Source organism: Stenella coeruleoalba (assembly GCF_951394435.1).
Source record: "Stenella coeruleoalba genome assembly, chromosome: 10".
NCBI classification, from domain to species: domain Eukaryota; kingdom Metazoa; phylum Chordata; class Mammalia; order Artiodactyla; family Delphinidae; genus Stenella; species Stenella coeruleoalba.
In genome coordinates this window covers 95,829,985-95,846,111 of record NC_137156.1, presented here as the reverse complement: position 1 = coordinate 95,846,111, position 16,127 = coordinate 95,829,985, and the positions used below count along the sequence as shown (strand labels likewise).

General features: G+C 42.0%; 1 protein-coding gene across 1 annotated transcript in view; it reads right to left on the bottom strand.

The window, feature by feature from the left end:
- GRM7 (glutamate metabotropic receptor 7) overlaps positions 1-16,127 on the bottom strand; it is a gene marked incomplete at its 3' end in the record, with an annotated part of 1,084,681 nt that overhangs the window by 273,304 nt on the left and 795,250 nt on the right. Inside the window, exon 13 of the mRNA XM_079934350.1 lies at positions 8,265-8,405. Within this exon, the coding sequence (XP_079790476.1) occupies positions 8,265-8,405 (141 nt within the window). The remainder of the gene's footprint in view (positions 1-8,264; positions 8,406-16,127) is intronic.

Sequence of the window (16,127 nt, the reverse complement as noted above, 5' to 3'; positions counted from 1 at the left end):
AGTCTGAAGTCAGGGAGCCTGATTCCGCCAGCTCCATTTTTCTTTCTCAAGATTGCTTTGGCTAGTTGAGGTCTTTTGTATTTCCATACAAATTGTGGAACTTTTTGTTCTAGTTCTGTGAAAAATGGCTTTGGTAGTTTGATAGGGATTGCACTGGATCTGTAGATTGCTTTGGGTAGTATAGTCGTTTTCACAATGTTGATTCTTTCATTCCAAGAACATGGTATATCTCTCCATCTGTTTGTATCATCTTTAATTTCTTTCATCAGTGTCTTACAGTTTTCTGCATACAGGTCTTTTGTCTCCTTAGGTAGGTTTATTCCTAGGTATTTTATTATTTTTGCTGCAGTGGTAAATGGGAGTGTTTCCTTAATTTCTCTTTCAGATTTTTCACCATTAGTGTATATGAAAGCAAGAGATTTCTGTGCATTAGTTTTGTATCCTGCTACTTTACCAAATTCATTGTTTAGCTCTAGTAGTTTTCTGGTAGCATCTTTAAGATTTTCTATGTATAGTATCATGTCATCTGCAAACAGTGACAGTTTTACTTCTTCTTTTCCGATTTGGATTCCTTTTCTTTCTTTTTCGTCTCAGATTGCTGGGGCTAAAACTTCCAGGATTATGTTGAATAATAGTGGTGAGAGTGGGCAACCTTGTCTTCTTCCTGATCTTAGTGGAAATAGTTTCAGTTTTTCACCACTGAGAACAATGTTGTCTGTGGCTTTGTCATATATGGCCTTTACTATGTTGTAGTAAGTTCCCTCTAGGCCTACTTTCTGGAGGGTTTTTATCATAAATGGGTGTTGAATTTTGTCAAAAGCTTTTTGTGCATCTATTGAGATGATCATATAGTTTTTCTCCTTCAATTTGTTAATATGGTGTATCATATTGATTGATTTGCATATATTGAATTCTTGCATTCCTGGGGTAAAACCCACTTGATCATGGTGTATGACCCTTTTAATGTGCTACTGGAACCTGTTGGCTAGTAGTTTGTTGAGGATTTTTACATCTGTGTTCATCAGTGATACTGGCCTGTAGTTTTCTTTTTCTGTGACATCTTTGCCTGGTTTTGATATCAGGGTGATGGTGGGCTCACAGAATGAGTTTGGGAGTGTTCCTCCCTCTGTTATATTTTGGAAGAGTTTGAGAAGGATAGGTGTTAGCTCTTCTCTAAATGTTTGATAGAATTCGCCTGTGAAGCCATCTGGTCCTGGGCTTTTGTTTGTTGGAAGATTTTTAATCACAGTTTCAATCTCAGTGCTTGTGATTGGTCTGTTTATATTTTCTATTTCTTCCTGGTTCAGTCTCGCAAGGTTGTGCTTTTCTAAGAATTGCCCATTTCTGCCAGGTTGCCCATTTTATTGGCATATAGCTGCTTGTAGTAATCTCTCATGATCCTTTGTATTTCTGCAGTGTCAGATGTTACTTCTCTTTCATTTCTAATTCTATTGAGTTGAGTCTTCTCCATCTTTTTTCTTGATGAGTCTGGCTAATGGTTTATCAGCTTTGTTTATCTTCTGAAAGAACCAGCTTTTAGTTTTATTGATCTTTGCTATTGTTTCCTTCATTTCTTTTTCATTTATTTCTGATCTGATCTTTATGATTTCTTTCCTTCTGCCAACTTTGCGGATTTTTTGTTCTTCTTTTTCTAATTGCTTTAGGTTTAAGTTTACGTTGTTTATTTGAGATGTTTCTTGTTTCTTGAGGTAGTATTGTATTGCTATAAACTTCCCTCTTAGAACTGCTTTTGCTGCATCCCATAGGTTGTGGGTCATCATGATTTCATTGTCATTTGTTTCTAGGTATTTTGTGATTTCCTCTTTGATTTCTTCAGTGATCTCTTGGCTACTTAGTATCATACTGTTTAGCCTCCATGTGTTTTTATTTTTTACAGATTTTTTTCCTGTAATTGATATCTATTCTCATAGTGTTGTGGTCAGAAAAGATACTTGATACAATTTTAATTTTCTTACATTTACCAAGGCTTGATTTGTGACCCAAGATATGATCTATCTTGGAGAATGTTCCATGAGCATTTGAGAGGAAAGTGTATTCTGTTGTTTTTCGATGGAATGTCCTTTAAATATCAATTAAGCCCATGCTACTTAATGTGTCATTTAAAGCTTGTGTTTCCTTGCTTATTTTCATTTTGTTGATCTGTCCATTGGCGAAAATGGGGTGTTAAAGTCCCCTACTACGATTGTGTTACTGTCAATTTCCCCTTTTATGGCTGTTAACATTTGCCTTATGTATTGAGGTGCTCCTATGTTGGGTGCATAAATATTTACAATTGTAATTTCTTCTTGGATTGATCCCTTGATCTTTATGTAGGGTCCTTTATTTGTCTCTTGTAATAGTCTTTATTTTAAAGTCTATTTTGTCTGACAAAGAACTGCTACTCCAGCTTCCTTCTGATTTCCATTTGCATGGAATATCTTTTTCCATCCTCTCACTTTCAGTGATATCTTTTTCCATCCCCTCACTTTCAGCATCCCCTCACTTTCAGTCTGTATATGTCCCTAGGTCCGAAGTGGGTCTCTTATATAAGACAGCATCTATACAGGTCTTATTTTGGTATCCATTCAGCCAGTCTGTCTGGCTGAATTTAATCCATTTACATTTTAGGTAATTATCAATATGTATGTTCCTATTACCATTTTCTTAATTGTTTTGGGTTTGTTATTGTACGTCTTTTCCTTCTCTTCCGTTTCCTGCCTAGAGAAGTTCTTTTAGTATTTTTTGAAAATTTGGTTTGGTGGTGCTAAATTCTCTTAGCTTTTGATTGTCTGTAGAGGTTTTAATTTCTCTGTTGAATCTGAATGAGATCCTTGCCGGGTAGAGTAATCTTGGTTGTAGGTTTTTCCCTTTCATCACTTTACATATGTCCTGCCACTCCCTTTTGGCTTACAGAGTTTCTGCTGAAAGATCAGCTGTTAACCTTATGGGGATTCCCTTGTATGTTATTTGTTGGTTTTCCCTTGCTGCTTTCAGTATTTTTTCTTTGTATTTAATTTCTGACAGTTTGATTAATATGTTTCTTGCTGTGTTTCTCCTTGGATTTATCCTGTATGGGACTCTCTGTGCTTCCTGGAATTGATTAACTATTTCCTTTCCCATATTAGGGAAGTTTTCAACTATAATCTCTTCCAATATTTTCTTAGACCCTTTCTTTTTCTCTTCTTCTTCTGGGACCCCTATAATTCGAAAGTTGGTGCGTTTAATGTTGGCCCAGAGGTCTCTGAGACTGTCCTCAATTCTTTTCATTCTTTTTTCTTTATTCTGCTCTGTGGTAGTTATTTCCACTATTTTATCTTCCAGGTCACCTATCCGTTTTTCTGCCTCAGTTATTCTGCTATTGATTCCTTCTAGAGAATTTTAAATTTCATTTATTGTGCTGTTCATCATTGTTTGTTTGCTCCCTAGTTCGTCTAAGTCCTTGTTAAACGTTTCTTGTATTTTCTCCACTCGATTTCCAAGATTTTGGATCATCTTTACTCTCATTACTCTGAATTCTTTTTCAGGTAGGCTGCCTATTTTCTCTTCATTTGCTTGGTCTGGTGGGTTTTTACCTTGCTCCTTCATCTGCTGAGTATTTCTCTGTCTTCTCATTTTGCTTAACTTACTGTGCTTGGGGTCTCCTTTTCGCAGGCTGCACGTTCGTAGTTCCCGTTGTTTTTACTGTCTGACCACAGCAGCTAAGGTTGGTTCAGTGGGCTGTGTAGGCTTCTTGGTTGAGGAGACTCGTGCCTGTTTTCTGGTGGATGAGTCTGGATCTTGTCTTTCTGGCGGGCAGGACCGCGTCTGGTGGTGTGTTTTGGGGCATCTGTGACCTTATTATGTTTTTAGGCAGCCTCTCTGCTAGTGGGTGGGGTTGTGTTCCTGTCTTTCTAGTTGTTTGGCATGGGGTGTCCAGTACTGTAGCTTGCTGTTTGCTGAGTGGAACTGGGTCTTAGCGTTGAGAAAGAGATCTCTGGGAGAGCTTTTGCCATTTGCTATTACTTGGAGCTGAGAGGTGTCCAGTGGACCAATGTCCTGAACTCGGCTCTCCCACCTCAGAGGCTCAGGCCTGACACCTGGCTGGAGCAACAATACCCTGTCAGCCACACAGCTGCTAGTCTCCTGCAGAGAGAGTAGGGGTGGCGGCTGTGGCTTATGGTGGGGACAAGGACACTGGCAGCAGAAGTTCTGGGAAGTACTCCTGGGCATGAGCCCTCCCAGAGTCCGCCCTTAGCCCCCCACCAAAGAGCTTCTAGATCCACTTCTTGAGTGCTCTCATTTAATTCCCACAACAACTTTGGATGCAATTAATTATTAATTATTATTCCCATTTCAAAGATGAGGAAAGGCTTTGAGAGATTAAATACTGTCTCTCACAGGGGTATTCAGAGATAGCCCTGGAACACAATGCTAGTCCTCTTTCATGCCAAAACCTCTGGTTTCGCACACACTTTGGCAGAGTATTTTCCTGACACCAAGATGGCCTCGATCTCTTTTGCAGAGACATAACTTCACCTATTTATTTTCCTTCTTCTCTTGACCTTGGTAACTCCACAAAAACGTATTTTTCCCAAAGAGATCATATGCTAAACTGGTCTCTGTGTCAGCAATCTACTGGCAAGTGTTAAGGGTGAACACACTTACCCAGTGGGGTGGGGAGGGTAGGGGAGCATAAATTCAACCTGAAAGAAAAATCACTTCTGATTTTTCTTCCCATGAGCAACAAATAATCTATGATGAGCTATCTAAAAATGCTTACTTTAATGTGTGTGTAGTTACCACTATCTCCATTAGAAAATACAGCTCTACCATGAAGTAGCATGAATGGCATTAGTACCTTTCAGATAGAGTTTGTGTTTTCTGTGAAAACTTACACCACCAATAAACTGGCTGGACTATGTGACTCCTTGGAGGATGGCAGCCAAGATAACCCATGAGCAGGATGGGTCCCTGGTGAGTCTTAATTTATATCAATGACAACTGAGATAAACCACCAGGGAAAGTAGGATGAAGAATGTCTAGCTCTCAAGGTTGAGAGACCTTGGAATTGGGTATCAAGGAAAGTTGGGATGTTCTTAAAACACTGAAGTATGTGGTAGCTTTCCTTGTTTGAAGGAGATTTTAAATGCATATGGATAATTCATAGGAATAAGGATTCCATGGTTGTTCAGGTAAGAATCCATGCACATGTAGCCCAATGTTAAATTATAAAGCATATGCAGTTTATTTCATGTTTAATAATAATTTTTGTTCGACAATTATTCTTCCTTTCATGACTTTTTTTTTTACCATCTTGGGTTTTTAGAACTCACTGTTTTCCCCTGACGCCAGGAATGTGCTCTCTCCAAATAGTTATGGGTCCCACGACTCATGTTCAAAACTTGTCTGACCAGATGATTGATTCAATGATCTTGACCTTGAATCTTGAATGATCCAAGACTACTTGGAGCTAATATATAGTAAGTAGCTCATGACGGCTGAAGAGGCTATATATCCCAGAAAAAAAATGCCTGCATTTTAGTGTGTGTCCAAATCCTAGGAATGAATATTTTAAGACTTTCTGGTTCTTTAGCAGAGACCAGTCACAGAGAGAGGTCTGTGAAGCGGGCTGTTTTCTGCAGCCCTGAGATCAAAACATCTACTAACTGCACTCTGCGATGCCAGGCCCCACGATCGGCAATGCCAGACTACTTAGCCTACCTCCTCATCTGGTTGCTTCTCTCCAATGTGCCCGCTCTTTCAGTGTTTCAAAATCTGGGTACCAAGCTTTCCCTTACATCACCCACACCCTTAAGCCTGTCAATGGCTTTCTTCTCTCATCCATTCTTCTCTTTCATTAAAACAACTTCTCACTGCAAGTATTCTCATTAATACAGTTTAATATGTCATTTCTCTCCATTTTTTCTTTCCCTGTGGTCTAGCAAATCTTACTATGTCTTTTCTCCCACTTTTCCACTTCCAAGTTGAGGTATACCTAAATGTCAAGATTTTAAAAATAGTACTCTGGGAATACTTCCAAAGCAAGTACAAGTTTAGTTGAATTTGGAAAAGAGAAAGTACGAGGAAGAATAACAAACACAGACCATCCACGTTCTTATATCCATTAACAGGAAGAGCAAAAGACACAATGATAGTAGTAATATCGACGTCCACTCAGTACGGCACCTCTTACCACAAGGGAAGTGGTAAGTAAGGAAAGGGAGGGGGGCCTCAGCTAATTTACCAGGTGTGATCATAGGTCTCTCACATGGAGGAAGCATATGAAAACATCAACACTTCTGTTTCCATTTTTTGAAGGTAGTGGCTTGGATAATGAGCTTATATGTTTTTATAAACCCAAATTCTTGATAATCAGCGCTAAAATGTGACTACAGGTAAAACAGCCTGGTTAGGGTATACACGAAGACTGGAGATGAGCCTTAGACAGAACGATCCTAACGGCCGTCAGACAATTCATTCCACCTTTCAGACTCTACAAAACATCAAATGTCAGAAAGAGCCAAAAAACTGTCACCAATCACTGAGGTACTTGTAGTACGTCTGCATGTCCCCGTCATATAGACAAATTACCCAGATGTCAAGCTAATTTTTCAACTTCTACTTGAAAGCTTGGTGTCACCTATAGGTCTAGTCAACATTGACTTAATTTTCCCCCAACACTGTAAGGATCCTATTATTGAAAACACTGTTGCTATACACTACGGGCTAGAGAATGTGGCTAATCTGATGTTCTAGTTAACTGAGTTAGGCATCCAACCGTGCATCATATTGATTTTGTACCATTATTGTTACTCATGTCTCTGTTGATATCTTACCTCTCCTTTTTCACAAAAAGAAAACTCCTTGAGGAAAAGGCCTAAACTTCAGCATCCTTTAGTACCACGTTCTACATGCATTATTCTTCATTAACAGATGTTTACTGAATGGGGGAATCTACAGTATCTGAATGGCCAATATTCGAAGGCCCACATTGCAAAGAAAAACTACACATGAGTGTATGCAATACGAACGTCTCTTTCTTGATCACACTAAAGACATTTTAGGGTTTGTCGTACCTCAAGGGCATCATTACAAATGTTGAAGGCTACTGAAGCATAAAATTGGGGAATGCTAATTAATAGGGGGCTAGGTGATGGTAGAACACATCACACCCTTGTGTAAGACCTCCCACAACTTCCAGTATCCACAGGATAAAGACCAAAATCCACATACATCCCAGCATAGCTTATTCCTCGTAGCTCTACACCTGCAGCCTCGGCTCACACATTTATCCTATTCACTGTACTGCATGTTTTTCTGCTTTTCACATCCTAAGAGGCACCATCGTTTGCCTGCTTCGAGCCCTGTGCCGTGCTCTTCCTGCACCAGAAATTCTCCAATCTGGTCTTCCCCTTCCCCAACCAGCCAACGTCTACTCACCTTTTGAGAGAGCTTCCGCCTTTAACATGAGTAAAATTCCTTGATTATACGCCGTTGCCTCACTCAGAACATTTACTGCAATTTATAATTATGTATTCACAGCAAGGTCGCTGGAATAAGGTTGATTTTTTCTCACTACACTCTAAGCAGCGTGAAAGCAGTGGCATTACCTGGTTTGCTCACCACCAGATCAGCGGTACCTAGCACAGTGCTTAGCAGAAAGGAGTCGCTCAATATATATTTGTGAACCAATCAGTGAATAAACATGTGATGTCACCTTCTGATTACTGCATATATATATGTGTGTATACACACACAAACACCTACACCCACACAGGGTTAGCCAAAAAGTTCGTTCGGGTTTTCCCACAAGATGTTACAGAACATTGGAATTCTCATTACTCTAACCCCAAGTACTTTCTTTCCTTAATCAAATATATTGTTTTCACATTTTTGGTCATTTCTCTGCTGATAGTTAAATCTGATGCTGGTATGGAATTTGTGAGAGACTTTGGTCTATGTGAAAATGACTTTATACTCCTGGCTACAACATGAACTAATATTTACCAGCGACAGCATTCAAGGCAACATGACCTCTTCTGAACTCAAAGCATCAAAGAAAATGTCAATTACTGCTAGACGGACAGGCAGAAAAGAATCCACTCTTGTCTGTACTGCTCTTGCCGCTCAAGTCTTACGTTCCTGTTCCACTTTCTGAGCAATCTAGTAAAATTCAATTTACTTTTTCAATTCGTCTGCAGCCAAGCTTCCTTTTGTCAGCTCTGCAGACATCACAATGCTGGCCACGCAGAGTAACAGGAGAAGGACAGTGAGAATGAAATTACCTGTGCACTTGCGATCTGTGTCTTCTTTCTTTGACCCACTAATTGTCAACTTGCAGTTGAAGTTTTCCTCCCAGTATTCGGCAAACCATACGTTTCTTCTGTTGTTTTCAAGCGTGCGGGATGTAAAGTAGGCATCAAACCCTAAACAGAGTTAAACGGAAAGGTTACTGCTTGCGGGGCACGGCCGGGACATTTGGAAATAAGAATACCAATGATGGTTTTTCTTCATCTTAGTGGACTGGACGCTTGCTCTTTTGTGTCAATCAAAAAAAAAAAAAGTGAGGGAAAAAATACTAATGCTAATTCCTATGGCTAAATCCCTAGTTCAATCTGTCAGGCAGACGTGTGGCCTACAAATGAACTTTCACAGTGAAATCTGCATTAGAGACCTTAGCAGTGACACAGTGATCACAACATCCCTTGTATCTCTAGGGAGTAGACTAGGTCTTTATCATCACCAAGATAATAAGTGATCATTTCAGTGCTTACTGTGGACCAGACTCTCTGCTTTACGTAGATCCTTTCATTCATCTCAACAGCCTATGTGGTAGTTGCTATCATTTCCATTTTGCCAATGAAAAAAGAGAGTCTTAGAAGACATAATAAAGTGCCCGAGGTCAACCACTATGCCGTATTCTGCATCCCTACGCATGTGAGTTACTGACCTGTGATTATCATTCTAAGAACCCTCTTGCATTTAGTAAGGACCCATTATGGAACTGACTTTCTAGTCAAAATGGAAGTTTTTGAAGAGGCCATAGGTAAACTGACCCCAACGTAAGTGTAATGCTTTTTCTAAAGAGTGTTAGATGAGCAGACTCGAGAGAACAAGTGCCCAGGAAATCTCTAGCTACCTCTTTAGGATAGTGCAGCTTTAAATGGGCCAGTGGTCCTGTGAGAATCAGATTGGATTCAGTATCACAAGGGCTGGCCTTGAATCCCAGCTCCACTAATCTCACTAAGTCGGGGAAACACGAGCAAGTACATGCTGGAACTTTCTTATCTTCCTTCCGTTTACCTGTAAGATGATACCACCTGTTTTCCTTATGGCATCTTGTTTGTGGCAGTGGGAAGACTTTGGAAACTCATGGAGTTTAAGGTCAAGAACCATAGGAGAAGATGGACTTACGTTCACATTATGTAAATTATTCAGTTACTCTTATTTAAGGCCACAAGAGAAAAACAGCTCTCAACTCTAAACTTCACAAGTGGAGCACGTCAGTTTAATTTTATTCACTACTACATTCATGGCCCAACATACGGTAGCCCTACTGTAAGTGGAAAACTTGAAATAAGTAAATGAGACAAAGAAAAAAAAAAGAAAAAAGAAACCTATACAGGAGATTATACTTTAGAGAAAATAAAAAGAATAGTCTATACATCTTTTAGTTATTTTCTAGGGTGTTGTGAGAACATGATTCTTGACCCGGTATCCAGGAAACTGTCCTTTCATACGCGCTGCCTTCGCTGACTTGAGAGTAATCGGGCTGCAGCATCTGACTCACTCTGATATCAACACTGATCGATCCACCTGTCTGGCTGGAAGTCCCAGCCCACCTCACTGTTCTCCCATAACCCGGTCTCCAGATGACTGATCAGTAAAAGAACAATCCCTCAATAAGGGGAAATCTTTGGGGGAAAGACAGACTCCCCCAGAGTTTCCAGGAACACTACATGTATGCACATACACACACTCACAATGGTAACTAGTTAACTTTCACTTTTCTCTCCATCTATCCCCCTGCCAAACCCCCGCAAGGGGGGAAAAAAAAGGCAACAGTGGTAGACTGTGACACTGATGGCCCCTGATGGACCATGCTTCCTGGGCTTCACGCCCTTGCGTGGTCCCCTCTTACGCAGCCTGCCTCTTTGTTCATGAGACACTGGCAGGTGCGACGCAGGCAGAGGCTGGAAAACCCTTTACTCACTGTGCCTTGTCCTTGAGACTCCCCTTGGAATCCAGCTACCATGCTCTAACACGAGTGGCTGGGGTACGTGACATCATGTGGAAAGAGAAGAGCCCAGCCAGACCCCAGCCCTCTCAGTAGAGCCTTTGTGGACTTTGCAGCCGTCCAGCTGACGGCAGTAGAACCACTCAGCTGAGACCAGCCACGATCGCAGAACTGTGGCGATTCATCTTTTAAACCACTAACACTTGAGGTGGTTTTTTCCGCAGCCACAGACAACTGAAACACTGCTGCATTAGCACGGCACCCTAAGCCCCTCTTTGTGAGACACCCGAACAACACACTCTTAAGGAAGAAGCAGCCTCCAGAGAACACAAATGGAGATAAACTCTTTGGCCACATGCCACAGGCCTGAAGCTCAAACCAGACTCAGAATAGGAACTACTAAAATGGCTCAAATTGTACCACCGATACATACATTCCCCAGCTCAGAAGAAGACATCTTTAGAGGAAACCTCATCACTGAAAAAGTCCATCACTTCAAAACACCTCTCTCTTCAGCCTGTGTCTGCTAGAAATGCAAAAAAGTGCTGGTGAAGGAAGGACTAGGGTGCAGCTAGCTAACACGGTGATAGGCAGGAGAAGGCAGCAGGCGTCTCCCTCTGTTCTAAGAGAGAACCAACAGATTTCTGGAAAGCCTGCACTATAACAGGACGTGGATGAGCAACAGGCTTTCCTAGTCTGAACTCCATCCTTTTACTCACCCACCCAGTTCACTCCCAGCTTCCTTCTCCAGCTCACAGCAGGGACTCACTTGCAGGCCGAATTCAGCTTTCGCTCTCCCACGGAACGAGCGACCAGCTTCCCCGGGCATGTCGGGAGGGGTGGAGGTTTGGGGTGGGGCCAGAGAGGCTCCCTTTGTAACAAGCCCCAGGTGCTGTGCATGCAGCTCCCGCTTTGAGAAGCTGGACTTCTCCAATCTTGGGTTTTTAACAAGATCCAGGTGATTCTCCTGTTGCCCAGATTGTGAGAGGCAAATCCTGAGCTTCTGAAGCTGGGATTTAAGCCGTTCTAGCCCCATTTGTTAAATGTCAGCCTTGTCACCTTCTCAGCCTCGAATCTTTGCCCTGGTTCAGATGACAGGGTCTTCGCTTTGCTTCTGCAGTTGAGACTTTTGCTTAGTACTGTGTTCAGTACGGCAGGAGCCCTCCCTTGCATCCTGTGGCCTGCAGATGGCTAGGGGGAGACGGAGAGCACCGTGTGACCTGCGGGTGAGTTTTCCTGGTGTGTTCGCTCCATTGCTTCTCAAGGCTCCTTTGCAGCCTCAAAGGCTGTGTGCCTCAACTTTGTCTCCTGGTATCACTCTGGGCTCCCCGGCCCAGGAATTTCCATCCTGGTGCAACGTTTTAGTGCTTCTAAGAAGGTAACCTTAAATAGCCTGTGTCTTTGAAATGGAGCAGGACACTGTGGTCCTTCTCCCTTCATGTCCTCTGCCTGCCTTTGGTCTGTACAAAAACTTTCGCCAAAGTATAAGTTTAATCAGAGAAGTGAGAAAATGCAGAAGCAAAGGAAAGCAGTCCAACAGGACAAACAATAATAGTTTAGTCATTAAGCAAAGTCAAGGACCTCTAGTTCCTCCTCAAGGGCTATAGATAATATGCTGAGCCATATCCTGTGAGCTGTCTTGTAGATGCTGAAACCACCACCATGTGGAAGAAGTTAACTACATGATGACCAGACTGTAGCCATGCCATAAGCTGCCTCCATTCTGAGAACTGGCCTCAAAGAAGTGGGAACAAAGTGACCCTGGAACTAAAGATTAACTGTACTCAAAACAATCAGGATGACGCGGATCAGACCATGGCATGACCAAGTTCAAGACGACTGTCAGAGCTGACTGTGCTATTTCTGCATGTAGCCCCCTCCCTCCAGCCGTGACCCCTGAAACTCCACGTTAAAAGCTCTTGCCCACTGACTGTCAGTCCGGGCATCGGCCTGTGGATACGAGTCCGCCCTCTCTCCCTGGTTGCTGGCCTCCGGAGTAAAGCCAACTTTCCTGTTCACCAACCTTGCCTCTTTATTGGCTTTTGAGCAGAGAGTAGACAGACCCCACTTTTGGTAACATCTTCACTACCTCTTCTGAAGGCCCATGGCCTTGAGGGGTAACTCAGAGCCCTTAGCCAGGTACCAACATAGCATACATTGGCTTTTGGGTGGTTTCCTAGAGATGTGAACTGCCAACCCCTAGGAGACCTGCACTTTTTCTGTCAGTAGAAAAACCATATAGCGTAGTGGTGAACTACACACTGATGTCACAATGGGGGGTTTGAACTGTATGAACTTGAGCACATTATTCAGTTCAAGGTTCCTCATCTGTAAAATGGGGTTAATAGTAATACCTACCTCATAGGTTTGTTACAAGGATTAAACAAACTCTTATTTGTAAAGCACTCAGCATTCTGCCTGATATAGTAAAATATAAACTGTTGGTTCTTCAGTAAACATACTCATCCAGTAAACATTTACTGAGCACCCACCCTGTGACAGGCACTATTCTCTGCACTCACAAACCTTGGGATTAAAACCTACCTGTCCCTTACGGGATTTACGGCCAGCCTGGTGGGGAAGATAGACTTGAAAAAGTATCATTTAAATAAATATAAAATTACACCTGTGATAGCTTCCATGAAGGAAGGGTACAGGGATAGAACCGTGTTAGGGAGTCAGAGAGGGCTTCCTGGAGAGAGAAGATACACAGATGAAAAAAGGGAAACATAGGGAGTGGGGATGAGCAGAGATTGGACATTTGTTCAGATGGAATAGCTATGCCTTAGGAATACTTAAGTCATTCTCACATTTCAAAGTATCCCAGGACAACTGGCCTCAAAATCAACACATATACATGGACCATCTTCTGTGTATATGCTATCTAGGATCGCTACTAAAACTCTAATAGACTAATGGCATAAACGTTTATCCAATGAATGAATAAATATATCACTAAGTTAGTCTCCCAAGTAGTCGTTAAAAATCCTGATGTCAGACAGATTTACATTTGGTTACATAAAAAGTTGTACCAATAGTTATAATTAGAAAAATAACAAGCATTATATATATTTTTTTCATTAAGTGTCACATAAACCCTAGGAAGTAGGTACTGAAGTTATTCACACTTTAGAGGTAGAAACTAAGGCTCAGAGAGGATTCTGGGCTCAAGTCTGGCTAATTCCAGACCCTGGTGTTTGCTCCCATGTAGAGCAGTGATTCACACAGTTGGGTGGGTATCGAAATCATCTGGAGAGCTGATAACACAGAGGTCAGGCCCACTGAAGGTCAGATCTGGGTCTTTTTGTTTTTTCTCAAGTTCATTACAGTTTCTATAGCCTCACAATTTTACCTTTTTTTTTTTTTTAAGGACGAGGCTATTTAATACCAGTGGTACAGTCACCAAGGTGCAACAGAGAGTTAGGGATTGAAGCAGAATTTTGAATAACTCTAATCATATATGCACGTACGGGTGTGTGTCTGCGTGTTTCACAGTGAATTAATACTTCCTTCTCATTTCCGTGAGAGCTCTGAAGAAAAGTGATCTGGACACACGTCCCTTTATTATTAGTTAAATTACCTGAGTTTTAAAAGACTAGGGTTTCAGTTCATAGAAAACAGAATAAGAATTACCTTAAGGGAGAAAATCATTCTTTTATGTGGAGCTGATGAAATTCTTAGTATTAAATTGTGCCTTTTGTTGGACAGATGATTTTAATTTCAGAAATTAATCTACAGGGGATTCTAAAGCAAATATCCCATGTTGAACAATATTCCTATATTCTTGGAAGTAAACTGAGATCAGCATAGAAATGATGAGCAGGGTTTTAGCTAGTATTATAAAATGACATTTATATGGTTCTTTGTTCTTTTAACTGGGATGTTGCCTTTAAACTCCTCCTGAAATCTGTGGTCAAGACAAGAGTGTGCAAATCAATAGACACGTAATTCATCCCGAGCGGTATGTCTGGGAGGTGACCTTTCCAACTGAGAAGGAAGAAAGCTCTCCCAGGTGCGTAGTATGAAAGGAAAACTATCTGTGTCAAGAGCCCTGCTCGGCTACGGTGAACGGAGACTGACATACTACTGGAGCTTCACGAGGCATGAGAAAGTGACCAGTGGCCCTGACTGCTGCCTTATCCGCACAAGTCATGCACTGCAGGCTAGAGTATCCCTGTCAGCCTACACGGCAGGGAGGACCCAAGGCTTCCTATGCGCTCGCCTGTAAAGGGGAGGCTCTCAGCTCTTCCCGCTCTGCCTCTGCCTCTGGAAAGATGTGCTCATGATTCAGAAACACAGCTCCTGGCACATCGTAGGGAAGCGATACTGATAGAATAGATGAATGAATCGATGAATAAAAAGAAGAGGCAAAAACACAGAGACAGAGAGAGAGAGAAAGAGCCAGAAGGGGGGAGGGGGAAAAGGAGCGGGGAAAGGGAAGGAAGGAAGTAGAAGAGAGGAGAAGAGACAAGAGGATGGAGGGGTGGGGAGGGAAGATGGAGACACTGATGAGGAAAAGCAGCCAGGAACTCACGTTCCCTCCTGCTGAGAGGGTCAATCAGAACAATACATTTTGAAAATAAGCATTTGTTTTATTCCCTTTTCTATTTTTAGAACTCACGGTAGTGGGTTAAATTGTGGCCCCCAGAAGATATGTCCATTTCCTAACCTCCTGAACTTGTGAATATGACCTCACTGGGAAAATATTTGGATACTGTCTAACACGAAATTATATTGCAAATGTAGTTAAGGCTCTCAAGATTGAGGTCATCCTGGAGTATCTGTGTTGGCCCTAAATCCAAAGACAAGGATACTTAAAAAAGACACACAGAGGGAGGGACCCACAGGGAGAGGGGGCTGTGGAGAAGGCCGTGTAGAGATGGAAGCAGAGACTGAAGTGATGCAGCCACAAGCCAAGGGAACCCTGGAGCCACCTGAAGCTGGAACAGGCAAGGAAGGAGCCTCTCCCAGAGCCTTCAGAGGAGTCACGGTCCTGTCCACACCTGCATTTCAGACATCTAGCCTCCAGGACTGTAAGAGAATAGAGTTCTGTTGTTCTAAGCCACTAAGTTTGTGGCCACTTGTTATGGCAGCCCCAGGAAACAAATACAACCATGACAAGTCAAAAATCCCATGTTAGTATCCTTTCTCCTAGCTTTTCTCCCACCCGAATGACATCATTTGATTCCCAGATGTGACACACTGATGGCTTATGGAATATATTTAACCTACAGACTTGTCCTCTCTACTTCGCCCCAGAGTACTTTAAAAGCTAATTAGAGAATCAGGAGATTTATTTTGTAAGTCCAGATTTCTGGCTTCCCTTGTAACGATAGACGGTCTGGAAACATAGACCCCATCCCCACGTGGCTGCCGTCAGCAGGTGCTGGAGAACATGTGTTCCTTCAAGCGTCCTGAGCTCTTCCTCTCGCAGCATCCTTCCCCCACCGCTACCACCTCTGACAGTTCCCACCTGAACCTCTTTTCTTGTTGGTAAGATGTGTGTGGTTGTCCTGGCAGACAGCAAGCTTTCCACCACCAAGAAATGCACCTCTCTTTAACACACCTTGGCTGCAACTCCAGTGATATACAAACTCCCCTGAAATAAGAGATACTATCTCAGGCCACTAAGAATATATCTTTGAAAAAGCTATTATAAAGGAAGGAAAGTTGGAAAAGTGGCAGCATATAAAATTGAGAGAAATCATCTATTTTGGTATACACAAACAAAATCACTTCTAAGATGTGTACAAGAGACTATCACCACTAAAATAGCTACAAAAAAATACCTATCCAAGGACAAGTGTATCTTTCCATTTAATTAGGTTGACTTTTGTCCTTCATTAGAATTTTAAAATTCCCCTTTTGTCCATTCCCTTGAAGCTAATTTGTAAGTTTTCTGTGATCTTAA